The sequence below is a fragment of the Pomacea canaliculata genome, linkage group LG11 (assembly GCF_003073045.1).
Source record: "Pomacea canaliculata isolate SZHN2017 linkage group LG11, ASM307304v1, whole genome shotgun sequence".
Lineage (NCBI taxonomy): Eukaryota > Metazoa > Mollusca > Gastropoda > Architaenioglossa > Ampullariidae > Pomacea > Pomacea canaliculata.
In genome coordinates, this window is record NC_037600.1 from 17,893,515 (window position 1) to 17,921,415 (window position 27,901).

General features: G+C 41.2%; 2 protein-coding genes across 5 annotated transcripts; one reads left to right on the top strand and one right to left on the bottom strand.

Annotated features, from left to right (window-relative positions):
- Positions 1-15,151, top strand: LOC112575294 (prostaglandin G/H synthase 2-like). Its single transcript, XM_025257040.1, has 11 exons — positions 1-1,064; positions 7,434-7,519; positions 7,832-7,948; positions 9,026-9,175; positions 10,128-10,271; positions 10,444-10,622; positions 10,910-10,993; positions 11,148-11,394; positions 11,596-11,882; positions 12,198-12,342; positions 12,740-15,151. The coding sequence occupies exons 2-11, from the start codon at positions 7,453-7,455 to the stop codon at positions 13,105-13,107; spliced, it is 1,788 nt and encodes a 595-aa protein (XP_025112825.1). The 5' UTR covers positions 1-1,064; positions 7,434-7,452; the 3' UTR covers positions 13,108-15,151.
- On the bottom strand, positions 14,765-26,230 carry LOC112575293 (cap-specific mRNA (nucleoside-2'-O-)-methyltransferase 2-like). Of its 4 annotated transcripts, none has more exons than XM_025257036.1 (13): positions 26,123-26,230; positions 24,494-25,187; positions 23,975-24,178; positions 23,421-23,629; positions 22,700-22,897; positions 22,445-22,565; positions 21,988-22,250; positions 21,091-21,330; positions 20,179-20,316; positions 19,167-19,511; positions 18,108-18,206; positions 16,418-16,973; positions 14,765-15,949 (listed from the first exon to the last, which is right to left on the bottom strand). In XM_025257036.1, the coding sequence occupies exons 2-13, from the start codon at positions 25,185-25,187 to the stop codon at positions 15,834-15,836; spliced, it is 3,183 nt and encodes a 1,060-aa protein (XP_025112821.1). In that variant the 5' UTR covers positions 26,123-26,230; the 3' UTR covers positions 14,765-15,833. The 4 variants fall into 4 exon arrangements, with proteins under 4 accessions (XP_025112821.1, XP_025112822.1, XP_025112823.1 ...); XM_025257037.1 differs by lacking the exon at positions 26,123-26,230 and adding an exon at positions 25,735-25,849; XM_025257038.1 differs by lacking the exon at positions 26,123-26,230 and adding an exon at positions 25,560-25,703.
- Positions 26,231-27,901: the final 1,671 nt, after the last annotated feature.

A 27,901-nucleotide genomic window follows, 5' to 3' on the forward strand; every position in this document is an offset into this window, starting at 1 on the left:
TCATTGTGTATCATGTTATGATCCTGTTTTGTGCATCCATGACATAAGCATCAGTATAAATCAATTTACTTCAACATACATCAATGTACATCAGCATCCATAGATGTGCATCAATCTATATCATAGATATTTACATTGGTGTATATATAAATATCAATGTAAATCAGTATACAGCGGTTTGGAAATGCTGGTCCGTGAGCAACATCTGACAATCAAGGGATAGATAATTACAGAAATTTTCTTGGCGGATATCCTCCACCGAAACGTCCCTCCCTTCACTTACCCGACATTAATCAACAACATCCCGCAATGATCCCCAATAACACATCACGACTCCAGGCCTCCCCGCTTCCAAAAATAAAACAGATTTTTTTAAAGTTTTAAAATGAAATTTTAAAATGCATGCTGCACTGTTTGACCTGTCACGCAGCGCTCAAGGAGTCATTCATAAGGTGCAGCCATTAAAGCGTGACCCCACACCGCGACCCCTACCCCTCCCACACAGACCCCCCCTCTCCTTCACCGCAAGATTGTCACGCATGCGCACTGGCGTCCTATCCCCCGGCTGTGGCTCACCTGCCATTCAGCCAACCACCTTCCTGGGTCGCTCACACCCACTCCCACGCCAACACAGTCCTGCTGCCCACCCGCATGGCGACGACTCGGTGGCGGGCCCTCCGGAACGGAGTGATCCTGACACCCGTGTATATAACCCCAGACTTGATGGGACCTCAGCTACATCCACTCATTAAGACCTCGAGTGTCTGTGTGCGCATAGTGCTGGCAGGCAACCATACCATCCACAAACTCCAGCGTTGACATTGGGGAAACAGGTTGTTGGAGGGGAAAACTTGGTTGTAGAGAAAGGAGCAGACAACTTCAGTGTCGAGACAACAGTTTTCACAGAAAGGAAAAAGAATTGAAGGTGAGAAGGGAACAAGGGAACCTCTGACATCACTGAACCAACAAATCTGGAATTTCTGGTTTCCACGTTCGACTGAAGAGTATACTTCCGGACTGATCATTGTCATCATCGTCATCAGACACCTGAACCGTTAGAAAAGGTGAGCTTCCAGATCTTTTCTCTCTCTGCTCTCTTTATTCACCCCTTTACTCTATTTGTCTCTCTCTCTCTCAGAGATGTGCAATCGATGTTTCACGTTGCAAGTGTTTATGCAATCCGGTTTACTTCTCAGTAACACTCGTTCCGAAAGTTTCCAAATGCGCGGTTTGTATAAATAGACGAAAGAGGAGACGAAAGCCCTGTAATAACCCTTGACCTGCTGTCGACAACACACGTACGCACGCACGCGCGCACACACACACCGTTTAGTCTAGCGTGCACCTGTCTCTCGGGCAAATTCAAATGAAATATTTGTGGCGCGTAGCAAATATCGCGAGAGACCTTTGACCCTGTGTTACCTCTAGCGGTCCTACACTCGGTGTGCACCTTCCCCGTTATTTCATGCCTCCGTCTTTACTGTCCTGTCTCTTCACTCTCTCCTCCTGTCCTTCTCTCTCTCTGTTCCTGTCTCCCCACGTGCATGTGCGAGCTTGCACAAGCCAGTTAAGCAAACAAACAAAAAAGAGAGAAAAAAGAAACGAGGACAGTTTTATTTTGACAGAACGTGTACAGCCTGTCACGTGACAGTGTGATGGCTTCCTCCCCAGATGTCACTGAGCGTTGGTGAGGCTCATGCTCAGTCGAGACTCATTTTGTATTGTTGTCCACATTTCAAAGCTACATTGCTTTGTGATGGACACCGATGATTAATTAACTCCTTTATTAATTAATGTCAGAGATGTGTGACATACGACTGCTTGTGACACATCGTGTCTAACCTGACACACATCGTGTCTACCTCACACACATCGTGTCTAACCTGACACACATCGTGTCTAACCTGACACACATCGTGTCTAACCTGACACAAGTCTCATTTTATCACATCTCTGTCTCACCTGGTGCAGGTGTGTGACGTCCATCTCCCTGCTCACCATGTCCGTCACTCAGGTGTGTCGCCTGTTTTGACAGGCCACGTGGTTACCTCCGCGTGCATGCCTCAGTAAAGATTAAACGGGTATGCAGGGTAAATACAGGGTAAACAGGGATATTTGCTGCCGCCACCTAAGCAAGCACATCTGATGTCCCTCCTTAATTAAGTGGTTTGCATACAGACATAAAGCAGACAACACGGAGGTTTGAACTGCAGTTTGTCGTGTAAATAAGCCAAGTCGTGATGTCACCGGGGGAAGTGTTTACTGTAAACAACCTACTGAACCCATTACCCTCAGCAGGCCCGGCAAATGGAACTCGGATAGACGCCTGACTCGCTTCTTAAATGTGATCGGCATTCAACTCAAGCGATGATTTATTCTCACGATTATTTTTCCCTTTTTAATTTTCCTCAGTTCTTCTCCTTCCTCGACCGTTTCTAAGGGTTGCCTAGTGTCAGCAGACCAATGAGCACTGGGGATTGTGGGTTCACATCTCGCCTCCGAAACACGTCATTTTTTTTTCTCTGGTTGCAGCTGGACTTCCTCGACTTGATAATACTGATGGGAAGTTGCTTTGTTTCACTTGTCTGGTCGGGTACAAAAGACTCCTAAACACACGTGTTCTCGTAGCTCAGGATGCCCGGGTAGGTCTGTGTTTACAAAGTCTTTCGGTAAGAGTAAATTATCGGAGCCATTAAATCCGAAAAACACTGTACATACACATATACATATAAATATACAAATAAATATATATAGATAGGTAGAGGCAGGGTGTTTGAAGTTTCCTGCACACAAATATATTTCCTTTTAGAACTGGCCTCATGGCTACCCCAAGATACATTGTATGTTGCTGGAGTCGACTCCTGAGTCGCTGGATGGTTGAGTTGCCCACGCAAACTGAGTTGTAAAAACCAACTGAATGCCGGGTAATAAACAACCGACTCAGTGCCTGATCTTCAGGAACAGAGTCCAGGATCTCAACAAAGGCAGAAAATTGAGTTCAGGGTTTGATTGCAAGGCTTTCCAGACAAACTGAGTGCAGGACTGCAAACATCAAATGGAGGGGAAGGTGTTAATGTCGATTCAGTTCGCTGAGAACTACTCATCCTTAACTAGCGAAAGAAACTGGATGTGAAAGAGGTGGGGGGACAAGGGGGAGACGAACAAGGGTATGTGATCTATACACACATTCTATGGAAGATTCCTGCTGGGAGAAAAGTACCTACCCTGTTTATGAGAAGTAGGGTTGCGAGCTGTATATGTCATCTCAATTTACAAATATTTGTTCACTGCATGATCCTCTGTGGTATCCTGGTGCCGACGCTTCTCGTCTCCATGGTAAACAAGGAGAATTATTTTCGTCTTACGACATTTGTAGCCAACGAACTAATATAAAATGGGAAACAAAAAAATATGAAAGAACAATTTAAAAACAAATCATCCTTGTATAGTGTGTAAGGTGCAGCGTGGGGTTGGTTGTACAACTGTGACGTGTCATGGTGAGATCGAAGGTTGTATTGTCTCGTGAGTGGATCAAAGGTCTTGTGACTGTGCTGAGCTCGGTTCTCAATACTTTTTTTTCCCCCAAACATCAAGTGAGTGCCACCCGCCAACAAATGTCACCATACACAGAAAGAAGTCCAACACAGAGAAGGAAATGTTCATTGATAAGTTTACATGGGGAGTAGTAGAGTAAGTGCTGGGGTCATGTGTCATGTTGGCCTGTCCGTGACATTTAGGTTGGGCTGACTATTGTGTGGTTTGTCGGAGAGAACATAATCTGTCCACCCGACACTGAACGGGTACCTGATCTTTCACGGGAAAATAAGGGCGACGGGAGGCGAGGGGATGGCTTCACTTTCCACAAGCCTGGGTAGGGTTAACCACTTACTGTTCACTGCCCTTACTTCCACAAGCCTTGTCCTAGACAGGATGAACCACGTACTGTTCTCTACCCTCACTTTTCACAAGCCTTTTCCTAGGCAGGATGAACCACTTACTGCTCTCTGCCCTCACGCCAACTATCTTGTGAACCTGTTAAAATGTTTGCATAATTGCTTCTAAACATGTGTAAACACTCCACGTTGTATTAATCTGTCTGCAATGTTAAAACCACGATTACTTGCCCACCTGATTGAACCCCAAGGCTCCTCCCACCGCGGGTCACGTGCTCCCCCAAACCCTGACCCCGATGGAATGCCAGGCACGCCAGACATACCGCGGCGAAGTGTGGTCATACCGGAACCGCTGGAGGACGTTAGATGTTCGGCGATGAACGCAACGTACCCACGTCGGTTGACCGCCTCAGTGCGGCAGTTGGTGGGTAGGGCAGCACTTCAGCTGCAGTGAATTATTTCTTTTGTGTGTTGAAAGCTTTACTGCAGCGGAGACACCGAGATGCGATTACACTCCATCGGGTTTGTGTCGCCTGGCGGCGGGTATCGCAGGAATGTTACAGCAATGTCGACTTTTTTCGCCTCGGCGTGAAGAGAAATAGAATTTATGGCTCTCCTCCTCCTCCCGTCTGTCTTTGGTGAATAGTTTGGATACGCATTAAAGCAAAAGTGTAGAAGGAGTAGTCCACCCCCCACGCTACCCCAAGTGAGTACCCCGTTGTCCTTACTTCTCTCCTCTACGGCTGTGAGTCTGTACCGCAAGCATCTTGAGCAGGGGTGGGCAATTAATTTTCCCAAGGGGCCGGATGAGAAACTGGAATGGTTCTAGAGGGCCGGACTAATATAGTTAACTCAGTTTTACCCAATACTGTATATATAGTATATTTACTGGTGGGCGGCCAGCGGGCGGGCCGGTCAGAGACAGGAGGCGGGCCGGCGTTTGCCCAGGTCTGATCTTGAGGAACTAAGAAATTTTCACATGAGAGACCTTCGCTCCATCCTTGTCATTCAATGGCAGGATTAAGTTATGAGCCTGGAAGTCCTGGAGAGGGCAGACTGTACCAACATCACCGCCATACTCGAAGAAAATTGTAAACAGATTGACTGCGAGGAAGCTTGAAAATTGTGAAAACATCTTCAGAATCGAAACGCTACCATAAGCTGAAACGTTTCTGTCATTATGCAATCAAAGTTTTTCTTTTAAAAAAATTAGAAATAAAAGAAATCAAACTTTTTGTTGGGTGAGTCACTTCCAGAATGGCGGAGCTACTTCGCTGCTGAGACATCAACATCATCATCAACAGGAAGGGGCGTCTCTCACTGGGTGAGAGTGCTTGAAGTGGGCAATGAGTGCTGTGAGGATAACCAGCCACCCTCGCATTATTAGTTGGGGTGGGCTGGGTGGAAACCTAACCGATTAAACAGATTACGTACCGGGCACACTTACTGAGGTGAGCTGTGAGGGGAATTGTGAGCTGAAGATACTTTAGGCCAAGGAGAATTGTGAAGTGAATTATGTCACTTAATTGTGATGGTTTAATTAGGGTTGATTATTCTATTTTTTTTTTTCGTCGTTTGTACTGGCTGTTATTTGGTTCCGAGCGCTTGAAAGCTATTTTATTTTTACATGTCATGAAATCGGAAAGCTGGTGATTTAATATTGAGATCACCTCCAACCCATCTCATGCAGTCCAGGTGCATGTGTGTCACTTGTGATGAAGACAAGTACAGGTGCGCATGCGTCACTTGCAGTGAGCACAGGTCACAGGTCATGAAATACAATGTGTTGCTGTTATCATCAGCCACCCCCAACCTACCCGACGACAGTCAATGCATGTAATAAGCGACAGCTGGTCGACACACCTGCGGTCCACCTGCGTGCGTCATCGGACCTGTAGAGGGCGTGCACGTCGCGATATCACGTGTGACTAGCACGTGACCAATAAGCCAATGGGCTGTCGTAAATAATAGTAGTGAAGTATTAGAAGTTGTGATGTCTTGACTGAATTCTAGTGCGATTTCTCTCCGAAAGCGGTGAAATCAGTTTTCGAAACTGTCATTTAAATTTGTTCCTAATAGTTGGGTAAATCTCAGTTCAAGGTACTTTTTTCTCAAATTACCACTACCACCACTACCACCACCAACACTACCACCACCACTTCTGTTCTCGCAATATATGGACCCCAGCTATCATTGATACGATCACTGGGGTGGCCACACGTACCCCCGTGTCCTTGACACAGAGAACCGTTCACAGTTCACTGTCCTTACATCGGGGTGGGCTCGAGACATTCTTTTATCCACCCACGAACTTTTTATCGTCAGAAACTGGGGTAGGCTACCCGCGAAGGTTACTTTTCAATGTCAGGAAGGGCACTTCGCACGTTTCTCGATGTCATGAAGAGGTAGGGGTCGCTCTACAACACGAAGCAAAAGTGAGATGATGATGATAACCTGCACGATGAGAAGAACTTCATATTCTAGGTACATCTCCAATCCCACATCGACGCCGATATAATTTGACAGTCAAACGCCTTTTTGGAGTCTTTACTGCCTTCTTTTCGGTTCGCCGAACGCGAGCACGTGAAGAGACTACATCGACAGATGAGGGTGACGACCTGACACGGGGTCACGGCGGACACTTGCCTCCAACACAAAACCAGGATCACCCGCCATCCCATGTGGCGTGGGTGTTACCCTGGGTGATTCCCTCCAGTCACGGTTCTTCTGTGACAGACCTCGCTGAATGAAAGTGTGGACCACCGCCCTGTCCCGCTACCCCACCTCCCTATTCAAGGTGTGTGCATGCCTGTGTCTGGGTGGAGGCTACGGGTACATAGGCCTGAAAAACTTCCCATTCACACACCGTTGGAAAGGCATGTTCGCAAGCAGCGAGGCTTTCACCTCCGTCATTTTATTAGAAGAGATTTCGGCAAGCCTAGAAAACATTCAACAGAGATTTTTATCCATGAAATGAGTTCCTAATGGTGTGAAAAGGTCTGTGGTGTGAAACACATCCTTTGACGGGAGATGGATATGTGTTTGCCTTTAGTAAGTCATGCGGAGCTTATTCACTCGGGTGCACTTTATTCCTCCATACACCAGGGTCTGCAGTACTTTTGAAGTTGACTTGAATTTGTAGAGCACATTTCCCCCTGTAGTATGAAGGGGTGTAGCATGGTTACCCAGAGCTAAGCCGGCAGAAAATACTAAAACTGCCATCAGTCCCACCATCCACAAAATTATTCACTCACCCACCAGTTATCACTGCACGCAACTCACTCATTCCCTCACTTATTCCTACGAGATTTATTTACAAGTTTCTAACCACACATTTACAATTCTCTGGTCATGTGTGAATGTGCTGCCCACGGAGACGAGGTGGGAATCTCCACTGAGCTCACCTGGAACCTCAGACAGATGGATGAATAAGGACGAACTTCTCTAAAACATTTTGACTCCCTCGTTCTGTCTGCATCCACTGTACATCACACAAATCTTCAGTCGATACATTTAATCACTTGTTACTTGGATCTTCAGTTTTCAGGTCCGACTAAAGATGGTCCTTCTGCCAGCGTCCATCTTCTCTGTCCTCCTGTGGTTGCTGCAGCCTGTTCCCGCTACAGGTGTGTATGTCTGTGTGACTGCTTGTCTGTTCGTGTCTTCGCCGTGTGAGTGTTTGTGTGTGCTGACATGTGAAAGGATGAACAGCAAATAGCAGAAAACATTCCCAAATGTTATGAACAAAGTGTCATTTCTTCCACAAGATGCTGTTGATTACTGTGTTTTTGTTTGTAATTTTATTTTTCCCCTGAAAGACATTGGGTTGGAGGGATAAAGCAATAACAGACAAAGGAGTGAGGGAGGGGTTGGGAGGGATTGACAGGACAAGAAAAGGGGAGAAGGTGGAAACTCAATTCTTGCTCCTGAAATTCCAGGGAACCCCTGTTGCTCATTTCCGTGTCAAAACAACGGCGTCTGTCTGACTACCGGCCCCAGCACCTACATCTGCGACTGCTCCAACCTCGAGTTCTACGGCGACTACTGCCAACACCGTAAGCTCGCGCATTTTCTTTTGTGTCTGTGTAAGTGTGTGTGTGTGTAGGTGTGTTGTTGTTTTTTTATATCCCAGTTCATTATGATTTAAATGGACGCCAGTCATGACGAGAGAAACTTGGCAAATGTTTTTCTGAAATTATTTTCTTCTTTTTAATGCTGCAGACGGGCTGTTATGGTGAGTCATAAGAAATGCCAAGTTAATGGCTTTAGGAAACGAGGATTTATTTATTTTTTTTTTTTTTTCTTCTTTTATATTTCGACATTTCGTCGCTGTCTTAAATGAGATGATAATAAATAACATCTTCCTCTTTCTACTTATTTATTATGCAGAATACATTAAAACTACGTTTTGTGTTTCCTGTCCAACACCTGTACATTTGAGCAAAATACTAGACTGTGCTGTGCTTACCTTAAAAAAATTCATAGAAAGGAAAACTAAATCTTTTTGTGTTTCCTTTAGTTCCTGGGTAGACATTCGGAAACTTGGAGTTGTGTAGTGTACTGTCTGACCGTTAAACTGACCAACATTAGACATGGACCGACAGACTAGACAAGAGAGAGAAAGAAGGAAACACCACAGAGAACATTTCTTCTGTGATTGTCAACAAAATTTTTTCATTATTAAAATACAAACTTTGCAGCCGTTTGTACCCGTGTTTTTCTAGCAGTTTCATCTCTAACTCTCTAACCTAACCCTAACCTAAACACAGTTTTTTTCAATCAAGTTACAATGAGCAAATAAACCATAATTAAATCATAATACATTTAAATAATATACAATATTTGCATTCTAGTTATTTCTAGTTATAGAAAAGATATTATGGTTATATTAGTATTAATTATTTAATTATTTTTTTATTTCATTTTTATTTGTGTTAGGTGAAAGGAAGAGTTGAAGTCATTATCTGTGTCTACGTTGACGTCACTATGTCTATGTTCTATGTCTAAGTTGACGTCACTATGTCTATGTACTATGTCTATGTTCTATGTTCTATGTCTATGTTCTATGTCTATGTTCTATGTCTATGTTCTATGTCTATGTTCTATGTCTATGTTCTATGTATATGTTGCAGCAACCTTGATGAAGCGCGTGAAGTCGTGGCTGCGGCCCTCGTCAGACACGCTGCACTATCTACTGGTGGAGCCTCGGTTGAAGTGGTTGTGGGACTTAGTCAACTACGTCCGGCCGCTGCACGACTTCTTCATGGGGACGATCTATGTCAGTAAGTGTGCCAGGCTTGAGTTCTGTTTACGTCCGGTGTTTACGACTAGAACATCTAAGACGAGTGATGTCAGGGCCAGAACACCTGAACGCCTGAACACCAGAACATCAAGAACACCTGAACACCAGAACACCTGAACACCTGAAACCCTGCACACGAGAACATAAGAACACCAGAATACCTCAACACCAGAATACCTGTACACCAGAACACCTGCATATCTGAACACCTGAACACCAAAACACCTGCACACCAGAACACCTGAACACCTGAACACCTGCACACCAGAACACCTGAACACCTGAACACCTGCACACCTGAACACCTGAACACCAGAGTGCACGGGAGCCTTGAGCGAACTCCATGTAACCGGGACCGGCCCAGAACTAAATGCACGCACGGGTTAATGGCGGTCACAAAGAAATGTGCAGCGGAAATTGCAAAAGCATGTCGGAAAGGAAAACTGCAGATGTTTTGAAATAAATTTGATCACAAACAGCAGACAAAAAGCTGGCTACAGACAGCCATCGCACGACTGTACCACAGAAACACATCAAACGAGCAAGAAATTATGTTGCAGCTCAAAAGTTGTCACGATAACCCAGTTCACGAACTTTTCTAGTATATATACCTATATTCTTTACTTTCATATCTAAGATTGTCTAATACACACATACGTCGGTTATCTGTTTTTGTTTTTGCCTGTTCATAATAATAAAATGAATTTATATAGCGCCTCCCCCACCATCAAAGGCTGGCTCAAAGCATCTTACAAAAATAAATAAATAAACACAGAATAATAATGGTCTCAAAACAAAGAGTTCATTGTTAGTAACACTTGGTTACTTCACTCTTCTTGAGTGTTTCCTGCAGAGGCTCAGTGACAAACAGAAATAATTTGAGAGTGAGTGAGGAAATTGCAAAAATAAATAAATATTTCTGCATTTTTCAGTGAGAGCTGATATCATCGACTCGCCTCCTCTCTACCATTCTAGTCATGAATACCCAAACCTGGAGACAGTCTTCAACCTGACTGTATACTCTCGCATCTTGCCACCCGTACCCCGGGAATGCCCCACTCCCATGGGGGTCAAAGGTGAGACAGAACGACGTTTCCGATTCACACAAAATATTTTTCTCTCAGGTTTAGGAACATGCAGCTGGATTAGACATGACCCACTGTGATATACTAAATGTTTCCTATGTATTTTCTAAGTGTTTTCTCTGGTTAACGAACGTCCGAGTTACAGAGTCATTTTTTTTTTCAGGTCCAAAAGAACTGCCAGACATCGACCTTCTCATCAAAAAGTTTTTCACACGAAAGAAGTTTTTGCCGGATCCCATCGGAAGTAATGTTCTGTTCACCTTCTTTGCACAACACTTCACTCACATGTTCTTCAAGACTGACTTCAAGGGAGGCCCGGATGCTCAGTGGGGAGGCCACGGGGTGAGTCGAACTGCACCCAAATCACGTGACACCACCCGACAACGGGGGTAGTAGAAAGTCACTCAACACTTAACACGATGACAACGACGAGGACTTTAGTTTATTGTTTAGGGTTTTTTAAAAGTTTTTATCTATCAGAAAAGATGTTATTGTATTTACAGACAAGTCCCAGCGATCTCACTGAGGTATTAAGGAGAATTTCACACCTCCCTTCTAACTCCTATCTCACGCATCACGTGATCAAAAAAGTAAACATGCTAACCGCTTATCGCTCTTCATGTTGACAGGTGGACGTCAGCAACATCTACGGTGGGGATAAGGAGACTGAGAACCGCCTGAGACTCTTCTCGGGAGGAAAATTAAAAATGCAGGTCAGTGTTATTTAGAGGTTGCTTTCAGATGATGATGATGATTATTATTATTATAAACCACTATGCAACAGTGTCTAGCATTTCCAGTTTTCCCTTTTCTAACTAAACGTTCATTTCACTTCGACGCTTGACGCCTCTATCGTGTGATGTGCAGATAATGAACGGAGAAGAGTACCCCATGACCGTCGCAGAGACTGGGGTGAAGATGACCTACCCGGAATACGTCAAGGAGGAGTACCAGCTAGCAGTCGGCCACCCGTTCTTCGGTCTACTGCCTGGCCTCCTCGTCTACTCCACCATCTGGATGAGGGAGCACAACCGCGTCTGCGACATTCTCGCTGCTGCCCACCCCGAGTGGGACGACGAGCGCCTATTTCAAACGGCCAGACTTGTCATTCTGGGTGAGCACGAACTGTGTGGAGTTTGAGTCAACAATAAACAATGAACTTGGCATACACTCATTCACATACCTCGAAACATGCTTCTTCTACAAATGATCAGATTCCTGACAATCATTTTCTTGAAGAGGCTTTCCTTTCATTCCTCTCCTTTTATTTATTTATTTATTTATTTATTTATTTATTTATTTATTTATTTCGCAGGAGAAACCATCAAGATTGTGATCGAGGAATACGTGCAACACCTCAGCAACTACAACTTCAAGCTGACCTACAGCCCTGAGCTGCTCTTTGACCGGCGCTTCCAGTATCAGAACCGCATCTCTGCCGAGTTTAACCACCTGTATCACTGGCACCCGCTCATGCCCAACACTTTCAACATCAGCGGCCAGGAGTACGCCATGCACGACTTCATGTTCCACCCGGAAGTCGTCTTCAAGCACGGCCTGGCCAACGTCGTCGACTCCATGTCCAGACAGCGAGCCGGCCAAGTGAGTTACACTCATGACTCCAGCCTCACCCAACTACCCATCCCATCCCTTTCATGGGCATGCAGCCAGGTGGTCAGGCTGAATATTAAGGAAATTTAGAAAATTACAGGATTTACAAGCTTTTTAAATTGAAAAATACTTGATTATATCTATTAAAGATGTATTTTTGTGTTCTTGTATAAATTAAAGTCATCCTAAACAAACAAAAAACATGTGACAGGAGAGCCGGCAACTTCGAGTTGCAAACAGAATTTTGTTTGATTAGAAACGTTAATCACCTGCGGTGACCTATATCTTGTTTGACCTCTTGTTTAGATGTCCCACCACAATCATGGCCCATCCACCATCAATGTCCTGCGTTGGACCCTACAACACCAGCGACAGCTGAGACTGCAATCCCTCAATAACTACCGCAAGCGCTTCAACCTGTCCCCCTACACCTCCTTTGAGGAGCTCACAGGTGTGTACAGATGCGTGGGTGTGTGGAGAAGCTAGTACTCTGTGTCTTCAAGCAGCTCTAGCTTTAGATAATGTTGATGGGTGAACAGTTAAATTATCATCCACCTCCGCCTCCTCTTCTCGTGTCTTTCTTCCTCCGTCTCATGAGCATCGCACCATTACACCCTCCTTATCTCATGTCTTCCTCGTCCACATCTTTATCGTGTCCACCCTTTCAGTGCAAAGTTCATGCCCTTCCGTGTCCTCGTCCACATGATCATCGTCATCCTGATATCATTAGCCGTGGCGGGTGGGGAGTCAGTGTCTAACCACCATGTCGCTAGGTGTTCGTTGACTGGCTGTCGTTAAGCTCTTGGATGCTCTGAAGATTATTTTTTTCGTCTTTGTTTGTTTTCCAGGAGAGAAAACTATGGCAGGTGAACTTGAGAAACTGTACGAGGATGTCGATGCGGTGGAATTCTACGTCGGGTTGCTGGTGGAGAAGCGTTCGTACCGCGCCATGTTCGGCAACAGCATCATCGAGATCGGCGGACCGTGCTCCGTCAAAGGCCTGATGGCCAACTTCATCAACAGCCCTCGCTACTGGCGTCCCTCCACCTTCGGAGGCGATGTTGGCTTCGACCTGGTCAAGACGGCGACGCTAGAGAAATTGTTTTGTCGAAACATCAAAGGCAAGTGCCCGCTAGTGACGTTCCGGGTGCCGGATTATGATGAACAGGAGGATGTGGAAACATGGGATGGGAGACTTGGCCACGAGGACTTGTAACGCATGGCTGTGCGTGAGTGTGTGCAAGTGTTTGTGTGCTTGTTTACATGTGCAAGTGCGTCTATTTATATGTGCATGTGTGCGTGCCTGCTATGCAAAATCTTCCATATTTCTATTGCTGGTGTGTGTCAAAGATGTCGTGCGTTTGTTTGAACGAGTAGGTAAATATGTAAAAAGCTAAACCTCTCCCATAGACAAGTAGCCATAGGAGACAGTGGTCCACAACTCAGCAGGGAGGAGGGATTGGTGTTTAACACCGAGTCAGCAACTAAGGCTATATCAAGGCAAAGGAGTCAGCCCTGTAAAGAGAGGGCCACATGCAGAGTGCATGAGGCGAGAACTGAATCCAGGACAGCCAACCCACACTGTATTGGTGACAGGCGCTAACCGTTGCACCAATGGACCTCCCTCCACAGCTCAGCAGTAAACATGTAAACAGCTAAACCTCTCCCACAGACATAGGAGCCATAGGACACAGCGGTCCAAAGCTCAGCAGGTGGGAGGGAATCTAACCTAAAGTCAAGAGTCACACATGCAGACACACCTGTACACCTACACACCATTGAGATGCTCAGACATGGAGCTTCAAGCAACACTTTTTTAAAAAATCAGCCTCACTCATCTCTCAAGGCAGTTCAGCTCTTGCACGGCTATGTTGCTAAATAACTTCCTCTACCCACCCAAGCTATCAGAGAAGGTAAATGACCAGAAGTTATGCCTTTAATGTACTCTAGACATGCTGAACCACGTACAAAAAGCTGGCCATAGGGCCAGTAGACTATGGATTCCTTGACTCTTGCTGGATGCAAAGTGGATGGAAGAGAGAAGCAGAGATGTCTGCATGCCTTTGTCTGAGGGAAAGATGAAACAAAGGGAGACTATAATCCAAAGTGTATATCAGTTGAGTAAAGGGGGAATGCAGAGGTAAATTTTGAGATGTACAGCTGCCCAGTACAACACACGTGATCCTTTGTGCTGTCTCAGTGTTGTGTCTTTCGTCAAACTGTCTGTATTGATTCCACTTGGCATTTTTTGGTGGAAGAGTTTATTGTTTTTATCACAAGTTTTCTTGTATAACTTTGCCAACAAGACTTGGTGTCATTCTTCTCAGGTTTAATAAGAGATATTGCTGCAGATTTGTAGCTATAAAGTTTTTCCAAACTGCCATGATTGTTATATTGTTGACATGTATTCATTGTTATATTAAAAAAAAGTTCATGTGCATACTGAGTCCTTATGTTGATGAACTGTTGACTCTTCCACAAACTTTGGCTATGGAGGTAACCGAAGTAATGGAAGTTGTATGCGTGCACATGTTCACTCATGCTCTCTCACTCACTTTCTTGGATATTCCACAAGGACTTTTTCTTTTTTCATCTACATTAATGATCTCTACCTCCACATATTCCAGTTTTGTGAAAGATTTGCAGATGACATCACAATAGGCAAGTCACAAACAGAATGAGCTAGTTGCATCACTACTAAAGCACAGACTAAACTAATTTTAGTCTTAAACTGAAGTAAATCATGTGGGGGAGAAAATGAATCATGTTAACATGTAGGAAAGACAACTGCCCTATTTCCTAAAATTCAGATCTGGAATCAGCATATCCAGAAAGAATAAAACCACAAGGACAGACATTGATAACAGTTCAGGTATCAGTCACAAGCAAGAATTTATTATACAAAATTGTACTCACAGGCCTGAACAGTCCTCTTAACATTAAGCTACAGTCAACTGCCCAAAGTCATTGCACCTACTTCACTGCCTTAGGCCTTCAGTGAGTATTTTTTCCACAAGATTCTTAACATCCACGCTGTCTCTTGATGAACATGTTTCTCACATCTGTTGTTCTGCATTAGCTCTGGAAGATCAGCTCCATTCCTTATACTCTGTCCATCTCAACCACCAAAATTCTCATCTGCTCGCATGTTCTGTGTAAACTAGACTACTGCAACTCTCTTCTTGCTGTCTGTCCGCAGTACCTCATCCAGAAGCTTCAAAAAGTCCAGAACTCAGCTGCTCATCTCGTTTTCCGGACTACCAAATGTGAACATGTCACACCACTTCTTCACTCTCTTCATTGGCTACCAGTTAAAGCTAGAATAGACTACAAACTCTCAACTCTATGCCATGGATTCTTTAAAGGCTCCTCCCGCTACTACTTTACTGAAATCTTGTCTGTCCACACTCCTGCCCAAAACCTTTGCTCCTCACCAGACTCCTGCATTCTATCCTCCCTCCAACAGAGACAGACTGTTTGCCTCTGTGCTGCTTTCAACCCCCTTCCTACACACACACCAAAGAGCATCCTCAACTTGCAGCTCACCCAAATATATTTCTAACATTGCTATGGCGAAATCTACACCACTTACAGAGCTAAAACCAGAAATACACACACAAAGAAGACCGAGGAAGCCCTAGTCTTTCACTTCAACAATTTATGATACAACACCAACAACCACATAAAGGAATAGGGAAGGCCTTAAAATATTTTGACTTGTTCATGCTGTACAGATAAGGCTTGTTCACACTGTACAGATTAGGTTTTTTTACACTCTGCAGATTAGGCTTGTACAGATGAGGCTCAGGCCTAATGAAATTTTCCGTATGCATGCCTGCTGAAAATTAATTGTCTGCTGTAGTAAATGTTTTAAAATCAACAGTGTACATTTAGTATATTTCTTCACGTGAAGATCAGCTGACTCTCAAAAAGCCACATCAGTTATTCTGGACTGCACTGGATTTTTAGCTGCTTCAGCTCCTCTTTCTTAACATAGTTGATGAATTTCATCAGTGAGTTTGTGTTGCTTGCTTGCAGCAACTGGCAGAAACCACAATCTGGGAAATAAGATACAACAGTCCCTTTAGCTAAGATCTAACAAGAAAAACAAAAATAAGAAACAGCAGTCCCTTTAGCTACGGCCTAACAAGTAAGGGAAAAAACCCAATCCAAAAAAAATCAATGTCACAGGTCTAGGTCATTTTTTTCCAAAAACTGATCCTGTCATATCAAATGTCAGTTTGGTCAAAGGGATAAACCTACAGGTCAAAAACTCTTTGTGCAAAGTCTTTCTTCATTATTTTATTCCACTAAAGTGCAGATGCGTATGGATGTCTACATGTGTGTAAATATACACACGTGTACATGTAAGAGAGAGAACACATGGGAAAATGCATGCTTATGTGTGACTGAGTGTGTGTGAGAGAGAATGTGACAGTGTGCATAAATGTGTGCATGTGCATACACTTGTGTAAGTGATAGATCCTTCTTTCACATTTAAATCTAGATACAAAAGGTTTACTCACCATTCAGAATGTTGAGAATCTGTACCACTTCCAAAGGCACTAAACAACTCTCTCTGCTCATGCAAGCATCCCTTACAGAGACACTACTCTTGATACTTTTTACAATGTTTCCTTCATCAGTGACAGCAGTTGCAGGAACTTTGTTTTCAAAGCCAGCAGATTTGTTCCCTACACAAGCATTGACCTCATCTGTCTCTGGTATTGCAGCTGATTCTTGGGGGGTCTTTGCAAGTGTGTGGCACTTAATGCAAGTATTTTCTGCAGTCACAGGCAGAGACTCATGAAAGGAGAAGTCAGTCTCTTTCTGGTTGTTCTTTTCATGGTATTTGACCTCAGTGACAAGGTTTATGTCACCTGAATCTTTGACAGAAATATTCTTTTGCAGATCATAAAATGATGAAAGACCGTCTTCTAAAGTTGGTGACTTGTGTTGTGTTTGCAAGTTCTCTCGCAACAATTCCAGATACTGCAGAACGGTGTATGGTGCAGAATGAAACCCTTGGAAGTATAAAAGTTGGTGTGCGAATGGACTCTCATCCAACATTTTACTGCACGTCTGCAAACATTAAAACAAGGAGGTATTTATAAGGCTTTCATTTGCAAGTATCTTTGTAGGTGTCTAATGGTATGTGTCTAAAGTTTGTATATATATAATGTTTGTCAGTGTTGAAAAAGAAGACAGAATGAGAGGAGAAAGATAAGATAAGGAGCAGGAAGACAAGAAAGAGGTGAACAAAAGAAGAGTTAAGGCCCTTCCTAAAAGAACACCATGGATGCAAGTTTGACCAACTTTGGTAAAGTTTGGTAAAGTTTTTAACTATTTATAACTATGTACAAACTTTGTATGCTTCCATACCCAGGTGGTAATCTATACAAACTGGGAGATTCCGATACCCTCCGTTTACAGTCTGTAAATCCTGTTGACACGGCTGATCTTAATGCTGACTACATCCTTGAGCATAACATCAACATTTTCTTCATCGCTAGAAGCTGGCTACGCGACAGTGATGACTCTAGGTACAAGGAGATCACTCCAGCAGACTACAGGGCTCTGTCCATAATAATCACAAGCGAGGGGCATCACTGTCATTACAGGATTTTCTTCACACCTTGTCTTCTTTCTGTGTCTGTCTCCCCTTCACTCACACACCCTCTGAAGCAGCTGCTCACTATTCATATCATCTTATCATCTACTTTTCTGAGCATTTACCAGCCCCCACACAACAAAAAAGATCAAGCTGCATAACTCTTTGCAGCAGTTTAATGGGATCACAGTGCTATGTCTCTGCAAAGTACTTAAAAAAGACAGACCTCCCGCCCCCCACAAGATAAGAATGAAAGCTAATATAGGTCAATCAGATGATTCACAGGTATACAGGACCACAAAATTAACCCAAGGTATGATTTCTAGAAATGTGATGAGTTGACTTAATAATACTCTACATATAATATGTAAAGTAAATGACTGAAGTTATCCATGGGTGAATGTGTAAAGCATAAAATACTGTTAGTATTGTACAGAATTCCTGATCCTTATTTTGAAGTGAATCACAAGATCATACTTTAAACAGTTCTGGTTAAGTTGTTGTGCCTAAGTTTCTAATAAGCAAAATTGTGTTCCTTATCAAACCAAGACTTCAGAAGGAATGCAGTGCGTAAACATTAAGGACCTGATAAGAAACACACCCACCTCTTTAAACATACGAGCAAGAATAAATAGAAGCCCAGCAGAAAGACGTGTCAGTGCCACTGGCATCAGCACTACTACGTTGCTCCCGATTCTCAAGTACTGAAAGGGACAAATGAAGGTATAGTAAAACTTCCCTTCTAAAACTCGCTAAAATCTACCAACATCAGGTCATAACTGTGGGGGGTCATAGTAGCAAGACATATCAGTCATTCCAGGAACCATGACTTTAAGCACCAATAAATTCAAGTTAATATTGAAATGTTAATGCTCTTAAAAGCCAGACACTGCTTTTTTACAAATTGTCTTTGCTTTTGCTTAGTCGATATTATTCTATCATTGCTGTGTTTGACTGAAGATTTATAAGGGAACTAGCTTTCCAGATAAGAGCAATCGATCAATACACATGTACCATGGCAGACAAAAGAAACTCTCTTTTAAAATACACTATTCATAGTAATGAACTGCAAAAGGTCATAATGAAGCGCAAACAGTCACAAAAATTTTACTTTTATAAGCACGTGACTTCTCAAAAAGAGTCAATAATGAAACACAATTGACTGGTGTGAACTGGTAACGAGACAACAATGAACAGGGAGGGTACCAGTCCTTTTGACCAAAAATGGTATCACCCAGACGAATACAACCCTGCCATGACCATATCATCCTACGTTGGAATGATACGGTCATTACAGGGTCAGTTCAACTCAAGGAACAAGCATTCTCTATTTAATTCATTTTATGTGATTTTTATGTGACTTTTGCAGAGAATCATAATATAGGGTAAAAGGTCTGCAAGAAGCTGACTATTTAAATGTATTTAATTTTTTAACATGTGACTTCTGCAAAAATTTCATTATAGAGCACTATTGTCAGTCATAAGTCAGGTTAGGGAAGTGTATATCTGTAAGTTGTATTCAAAGTTCAATAGTAAGTTCCCCTGCACTTTGAGATACATCATTGTACATTCTGTGCACAATCTAACCAAACAATATGCACACAGTGAGAAATAATGACACACTACAAATAGCTATGACAACTGACAGAAATAATGACACTCACACTACAAATGGCTATGACAACTGAAAGAAGCCTTGGACAGCAATCGAACTCCTCAAAGCAAAGATGAGCCGGCCACGTTATGTCCACAAACAGGAAGACAGCACCATCCCCGAGCCTCTGAAGACTGTCCACAGATGGCAGCTGCAAATGCTGAGAAACAGGCAACAGTTGAAATGCCTTTGACATGCAGGATGTTGCACTCTCTGCAAGCGCCAGATGATAAAGTACTTGCTGTGATTCTCTCTCTTTGCAGGAACCATGGCAAGTGTCACGAAAAAGGGCGACAACATGAGCTTGAACATGAGCAGCATACTTCAAGAGATGAATTTCTTGGTGATGCTTCACCTGGAAGAAGGGCAAAAACAAAAAAAGTGTGCAGAGTACCACCTAAAGACATCAGGAATCTGTTAATTATCTAGATGATGACTATTAACTATCCTGATTATTTATGTCTGTCAACTGTCCTGATGATGACTGCCATCTACAGCAGCTGATAGTTTTATTCTCTAGTAAAATTACACCACAAAGCATTTCATATTTGAATGCGATTCATTTCTCCTTAGATTCTAATTATACCTCTTGACTTGTTTTGAGGAGTCAAAATTTCTGAACTTCTGATTAATAAACATTATTATTGATGATCAAACGTTAATAAACATCATTATTGATGATCATATTTTTTTATTTTATGTGCATTTTAAGACTTGAATATACAGACATTTCTTCAAGCACATAAAGAGATGCAGAAGCTCTGTGTGTGTGTGCGCATGCACATATGTGAGTGCATATATGTTCATGCACATGCGTGATCTCACACAGGTAAGTGTTAAAGTGCAGGACATTTGCAGAACTGAAAATCTAATTAATTCTTTATCATGATTCATTAAAATCTGACAACTTATAAATTATACTTTGATGACATGTTTTTGTTGGGATATTCCTAACCCTAAACTTCAATTTTTATATGAAGTCAAAACTTTTTGTAAATCTTTCCTTGGCATAAGGCAATAACCTTTGCTTGCAGCATCAGCAGCGTCCAGTTTTCCAAGACAGTGCTGTCACAAAACTGGCTGCTGAACACTTGCTTCAAAGGACGACCTTTCACCAAACACCATTCTTTCACCTCTCCATCCTTCAGCTCTTCATGACACTGTAATATGCAATCATTTTACAATTGTTACACATATAGCACAGGAAACTCCATCATATTACTTTGCCTCAAGCTCTTAAGATCTGCAATCAAACATCAAAAAAGCACCTCGTCCACCATTCTTAACCTGGACTGTATTATAAAACATGACATTAAAAATATTCCCAAAGCACAGTGAAATAGGTGAAATTAAATATTTACAAAAAAACAAAGGAGGCAGCCTATACACAGATATAGACAATAACTACAAGTACAAAGATAAACTGTGCATGATATTTTAAAAAGTGTCAGTTTGTGCTTCCTTTTGAAACTGTGCATTGACTACACTTGTTTGAGGGAGAATACCCTAGTCCTAAGTAAGAATAATGGTTTTAATCTTCTGAGAGTAGTTTATCTCTTTCCCTGCTGTATTTTATTATACAGACTATCAGAGCCCAACTACAGGGGTCACTGTATGTCTGGCAGCCTTGTGAAAGACATTAATGGCTCACATAGACAAGTTTTGAAACCACAGAAAAATTTACAACCAAAAGAACAGTTAGACCTACAGCAGACACACTGTGGGGATACTCTACTACCCCAACAGCTTAGCAACACTTTCTTGTGCAATTAATAAAAGAGACATAAGCTGCATTAAATTTTACCAGTTGTGAAATCAATCAGATGCAAAGAACTATCTTTGTGTAAAGTATTGAGATCTCTCATGGATCTAAAACACTTCTGTTGGTAGCAACTGAGTATCAGGTGATGAATATTATGCTTTATTAAACTGACCTTAACATAAAGCCAGTCATACTCTGGTAAGCTGTACTCTGACATCTGGTCCAGAAGCTGCAACCAGGTGACTGTATGCTGCTCCTGTCGCTGACGAAATGTACCCTGAATCTTACCCACCGGCACGGAAGACTGCCAAGATGCCAGCTGTTGAGGGTTGCCTGCATTTCTTCCTCTAACACAGGCAGAGCGTACTCCATTGGCAAGAGCACGCACAGGTGAAAATCTATAAATTCTTCCCTAAAAATAGAGAATTTAAATCTGATTGTACAAAATCTAAGCACTTTGAGAGAATGATAATGATGACAATGGTCAGCAGAGTGTGAGAATGACATTATTAAAACCAGGATATGTGATATTGTTAATGTAATTCTGAAAAACATGGCATGTAATGTTTACTACTGTTGTTCTACATTCTGATCTCAGTACTTCCTCAATGGCTGATATATAAGCTAATGTTGGTTTACTTTGGAACTATTGCACATGTTTTCATGATAAGTTTCACTGATAGTGATACATTAGAAACTGCATTTGTCTAATTTAAGAACTTCTGTTAATAAAACACTAAGAGCATTGCATTACATATTGATCAACCTCTCAACTTAAACATTTATACAAAGAAATTGAATTAAAAAGGCCACTGGTGAAATGTACACACATGCATGCCTCTGTATATGCACCTACACACACTACAGATTACAGGGTATTATTGAGACACACACTTACACACAAACACACACACTTTTGTTTCCAACCTCCAGACCTCTTGAAACTACCTAAGCATGAATGTTAAAAGTGAAAAAGAGACAATTCTTTATTTAAAAAAAAGAACTTATGAAAGGGGCCAGTTCAGAGTGAAGTTTCAGATTAAAAAATGGACTGCTTTTCCCCAAAAACCTTTTGATTGCTGGCTATGATTCTTTTATCATTCTTGATAGGCTTCAGCTGAGTCAAGCCAATGTAATGATCTACACAGAGCTCCTGCAGATTTCCAAGCATCTTCATTTCAGCCTGACCCATGTGGCCATACAGCTCCAGGTTATGGGCAATGGTCGAGGACTGCAGCTGACTGAAATGCTTACAACAGTCGATGTGCTGATCCAAAAAGTCGCATGCAATGTCGTCTTGCGTGAACAGTACTGTATCCTCATCTGTGGATGCTGCAGAATCATACAAGAATATCTCTCGTATGAAGAATGCTGAGAAATCTTTAGTGATCAGCATGCTGAGGCATTACTATAATTCTACTTAAGGCAACACACATGCATGCAAGTTTGTGCTCAAATGCATATTCACAGAGACACAAGACAATCTACTGGGAGATGAGACACTGAAGCTACTAAATGCTACTCACAGCAGACTTCTGAGAAAAGTGCAAGAAGGTGGTCTTCTGACATGGGTGCTGTGTAGCCACAACAGACCACATACACCTCAGAGTTTCCTGACTTGCTAGTTGCTGGCTTGCATACAATTACCTAAACAGATTGCAAAAACGTTAAAGCATGATTGTAAATGTATAATGTCATGTAATGGCCTTCCCAAATTATTAAACTTTGTGCCAAATTATTCTGCTGACATATATTAGACCAAAAAATTCAAATCTGCTCACCTTTTGAAAGGCACAGTTCAAAAAGTAAAGAAGGGAAATAGTAGATGATTCGAACATGGTGAAGAGTTTAATGACAAGATTCCCATCTGGTGCCAGAATAAGACATGCAGTCAAGGCTTCACACAAATGAAGGCGAGAAACAAGTTTTTCCTGCTCTGCAGGGTTTTCCTGGCAGTTGATGCTCCCATCAGCTGTTACCTAAAACAAGAAATCAAGAAGCCAGACTTGTAATAGACATTCAAGGTTTAACTTCAAAGACTGCCATAACCCATTACACAAATAATGCCTACAAGGCTACTATTGAGTATATATCATTCTTATAACAAAAATTTAAGAAATGGTAAAGACTATGTCTGCTGATATTAAGAAGTAAATAATTTGTATTAGTAATAATTTAGATTCCTTTTTCTTTACATGTGCATATCATATGGACATTAAAATGAAGTTAGTAAGATTTCATACTTCTCCTGATGCACATAATCATTTTGTAGACATAGTCTTAGTCAAATAGTAACAAACCTTATGTCACTTAAATCATTGCTATGAATTCTCAACAAAAAAGAATCTAAATTCCACAATGAAAGTCACTAATATGATAAATACTCCTAAAAACTTTTTTATTTATTTAATGAATGTTCAAAAGCTGTAAGATCACAATAGTTCACAAAAAATGAAATAAAAAAGGCAACAGATTCTAGTCAGTAATTTCACAACCACTTACAAGATGTACATCACCAATAGATCTTAATTTTGTCTTTAGGGCTTTCAGGTTTTGTTCTGACATGAGGTCTCCAGAATTATCTTCCCCGAAGAACCAGTGCCTGTAAGAGTTTCTGATGAACCGATCGTCATCAATCATCTGCATGACACTGTTGCCTTCATAGTAAGGGTTCAGTGTGGTTCCCACCCAGTTCCATGTGCCTCTAAAGCCTGTGAAAATGACGTACTGACATTATTCAACGATACTGAATATTTTTGCACCATCATAATCTTTTCTATTGTCTTTTCACTTCTCCCTTTTATTATCATGCATGTACATGCAAGCATCACACACACACATTCTCTGTCTCACACTCACACACACATGCGTGCATGCAGACAAGGCCACAGCCTGACATGCATGTGCATGCATGCTCATCTATATTATACAGAAACATGCAAACTCTTTCCAATACTCACTCAACTGCACTAAAATGACAGCTAAGTATAAAACTGGTAGAGTATTCTAAACAGCTATAAGAGGGTTGTTTTTTTTAATAAGAATTTAATTTTTACCTCTAGAAACCAAAAAGTGGTTCAATGAGGTGATGAAGGCACCTGGGGCTTCACAGAGATGCACAGAGCAGTAAGAACTAAATGGTGATTTCAGAACTGCTTGTGGAACAATGTCATAACGAGCCAAGATCTCATGGAACTTGCACCAAGCCTGGGTACAGAGTTCTGCACGAAACTGCTGTTTTACTGTGTTTACTATTTTGCCTGAAATGTGACAAAACTTTACTGTTTCAGGAAAAACAATAAATGATGAAAAAAATGACAAAGAAAACTGTTAGATTTACTTTAAAATAGTTACAGAAATTAACTATTAATGCTAGCATTAATCTGACAATTAATAAATCAAATCTGACTCTCAAATTTTACTTCTCTACAGCTAGAGAACACAAACGCTTTTAACGTAGAAGAGTATTAATTTTACAAGAATGAAATATAACAATTGGGCACACAGTATGCATTTACCTTCATTAATTCTATCTGTCTTCATTGAAACAAATAGTATTAATTTTTAAAATGTACCTGCAAGGTTGGTGGAGCTGGTGTGCTGATGCCACACAACCATTTCCTTATCACTGAGCTGATCTTTCAGCGAGTTTAAATTATCTTTAAGGCCCAACAGTTCATTGTGTGGCCAAGCTTTAGACAAATAAAGGCCCCTCATCTGTCTCTGCCTCTTTTCCTCCAAATTCACTGTTTGGTTTGGCTTTGAAATGTTCTCATAATGGTTTAAATGATGGCAGCAGTGGCTGTGGCTGTGAGTGTCATGACATGTATGTAATTGTGCAGCTTCTCCTTGGCTGCAGCCACTTCTTTCGGTTTCTGTTTGAGATTTCACTACAAATGCTGTTTCCAGTTCACCATGTTTTCCATTGTAGCATGCACATCTCACAGAATCATGTAATGGGATATTTTTTATCTCACCCATTAAGCAGTCTTTGTTTAAAGATGACGACAATGTCTGATGTGTGCATAGTTCTGATGTATCTTGCCATGCTGTTTTGTTCTTTACTCTACCACAAGTACAAAGTTGCTTTGACGATTTGAGTTCTTCCCCTTTTGTAAAGTTTCTGAAGAGTGAGGTTGTTTCTAGAGTCCATCTTGAAGACTTTATGTAACAAAATTCCTTTTGAAATAATGACCTCACTTGTGTTTCAGCATTTATAGCCATGTTGTCACTTGAATCACAATCCAGTCTTTTTCTCTTGCACTCCATCTGGACAACAAGTAGCATAGTTGTTGTGTGAGTGATGGTGGGGAAAAATTAATCTAATCACCCAAAGATTGTCATGCTACTCATATTTTCTTTTATTCTAACTTCTTGTTCCAAAGTCATGTTTACTGGTAATTACTTCCTTCACATAATGAAAGAACTTTGGTGTCAATAACTAATCAGATACACTAACTTCATCTATGTTCTAATAGTCCAATATATTGTCTTAATTTAACGATCATAAATCAACAAACTGATAGTATTAAGGTAGCGTTAAAAAAACTAAATAAAAGTGAAATTATGTCAAGTACAATACAGATAAATATACATTGTATAAAAACTAAATGGCAGTCTATAATAAGGGAACAGAGCGACCTCGGGGATCTAGCTGATCTTTAAACCACACGACCACTACGGACTTGAAAGCCTGATGGATCCTAAGAGTTAACAGCAAAGAATAACAAGTGGAAGAGAGTACAAACAGCAGTAACCAACACATGTGGCATCACGAAATTGTATCACTCTTCCCACACCTACTCTAAAACCTTACTTCCTCATTTCTTTCATCTCTCTTCCCCCATATATCCCAGGTGCCCTCAAGTATGCATCATTTAATTACGATTAGAAACCGAAAATAGCGTTATCTCATTTATAATTGTTGTATGCTTCTCTCATGATTACTTCCTGGCATGCACAAAGGTCCGCTTATATGTGCATTAGAGATTATGAACGATATCAAGCGTATTCGCTGTCAAAAATATACTTAGACTATATTTTTCTTGTAATTTTTTTTTTTGGGGGGGGGAGGGAAGGAGTAGACAAGATTGTGATCATCACTGTCATGTTAGATTTTAGATCACAGCATCAAATGGGGGAGGGTGCTCACAAATGAAACGATTTGGATTAACTGCAAAAAAAGTACACTGTAAATAATGTACCTCCTTTGTCAGATAATATTCGGTGAAGCTGATGATAAGGAAGAAACAGAAACTAAGGGAGATAATTCTTAGCGCACATCATTTAAAAATTTTCATCGGGAAAGAAACGAAAAATAAATTTATTCCCGCTTTCCACACACACGTACTATGAAAACATGAATGTGGACAGATGAGATTTGCGCTGGGTGCTAGAGAAAGGAAGGCATAAAAGAGAACGAAAGGTATTACAGGGAAAAATAATCCATTGATTAACAGTTCTACAAGTGTATAGAACAATTATCTCACACATTCATAAGCACACTCACATTCCTGTGCTCACTGCATACGCAGTTTCTCTGCATTAAAAAAAATAATGCTAATATGATGTTTGAAAATAAAATTACATTAATGTGATTTGTCTTTCATTTATGCATATTTATTAGTAGCAGTAATAATTCCTTGTGATCGCCCTCCACTCACCCCAGCTCATACACAAAACGTTATGTCCCATAGACATTCTGCACTATTTTATACCAAATTAATAAGAGGGTCCCTCAAACTCAAGAATGACTTATTCAAGACAAGCCCGAAACAGCGTTCTATGGAACAGCCTTCCTTCACACCTCCAACAAACAGAATCAGTCTATAGTAGTTCAAACCAGGACTACATCTATATCAAAACCTTCATAAGCCTCCCACCCAATGTAAATACCCATCACTAACAATAAAAAAATAACAAACGAACATGTACCACATTACTTATTCATTAGTCAAAAACAAAACCCTGTCAAATTGGAGACCTCAACCCTTATCTTCATGCATATTCTAATTTTTCCCCTAGGTATTACAGTAATGCCTTTGTTTTGCAGTAATGTAGTGTTTCAGTTTCTTTTCCTTAGATCAAGGACTAGATGTAAAAAATCATAACCTTTGATAAAATATCCCAACACCTAGCTGGAATATTAACAATTTTTATTAAAGAATTGAAAATAAAATTTATGCCACAAAATTTACAGTTGTATCTACATTTTAATCACTTACAAAATGGAAACAAAATGTCATCTGTCATATCTTCAATTGAAAATGCAAAATATCCTTCATTAATAAAGGTAAAATAAACAAGGGGAATGCATTATTAATGTAGAAAGGCATACAGTTTTTACACTAAATGTCTTCAGTATCAGTACGTATGTACAAGGGCATACATTTGTTTCTTTAAAATGCCTTTAATGTCAGTACTAATGCATTGTCCTAGCCCCTCCCCTGAATCAAATTCTATTTTAAGAAATATAAAAAATAAAAACTGAGCAATAAAATTCAAAATTAATCTGTGGCTGTATGAAAAATGTTGCCAAACCAAAAGCCACCCACCATCATGCAATTTATAAATTGTCTTTCACATACACATTCAGAGAGACTTTTTACTCATCCCCATTTTCTTGTATGCACGCACACACTCTCTGTCTCTTTCTGCATGTGGGGGAAAAAAAAAAGACCTAGCATGGAGTTTTAACGAATAGAAGCTTAAAAAATAAGATTACATCTACCAATGTGATCTATATTTCATTTATAGATGCTGTAGAAGTAGTGATCTTTGATCTCTCTCCCTCTTCCCCTCCTTTACAAAATAATTAAATCCATAAATTATGCACCCACCATTTTTAATTGCGACTCAAATACATATCACCATTAGCAGTTTGCATTCATACTTTGATCCAGTAACCAAATTATTAAAACATGCAAAATTATAGCAATAACAGAACATGATGGCATATAAGCCAAGCTGCCAGATCAAGATTT

What these genes read in the sequence shown, in the direction of transcription:
- LOC112575293 (XM_025257036.1), bottom strand. Translation starts at nt 25,187, where the DNA reads ATGGAGTGCAAGAGAAAAAGACTGGATTGTGATTCAAGTGACAACATG. An exon ending in CCACTTTTTGGTTTCTAGAG is followed by an intron (nt 23,630 to 23,974) that starts GTAAAAATTAAA and finishes TCATTTTCACAG; the next exon opens with GCTTTAGAGGCACATGGAAC. An exon ending in GATTCTCAACATTCTGAATG is followed by an intron (nt 15,950 to 16,417) that starts GTGAGTAAACCT and finishes CTTATTTCCCAG; the next exon opens with ATTGTGGTTTCTGCCAGTTG.
- LOC112575294 (XM_025257040.1), top strand. Translation starts at nt 7,453, where the DNA reads ATGGTCCTTCTGCCAGCGTCCATCTTCTCTGTCCTCCTGTGGTTGCTG. An exon ending in GCAGCCTGTTCCCGCTACAG is followed by an intron (nt 7,520 to 7,831) that starts GTGTGTATGTCT and finishes CTGAAATTCCAG; the next exon opens with GGAACCCCTGTTGCTCATTT. An exon ending in CGGCGACTACTGCCAACACC is followed by an intron (nt 7,949 to 9,025) that starts GTAAGCTCGCGC and finishes TATATGTTGCAG; the next exon opens with CAACCTTGATGAAGCGCGTG.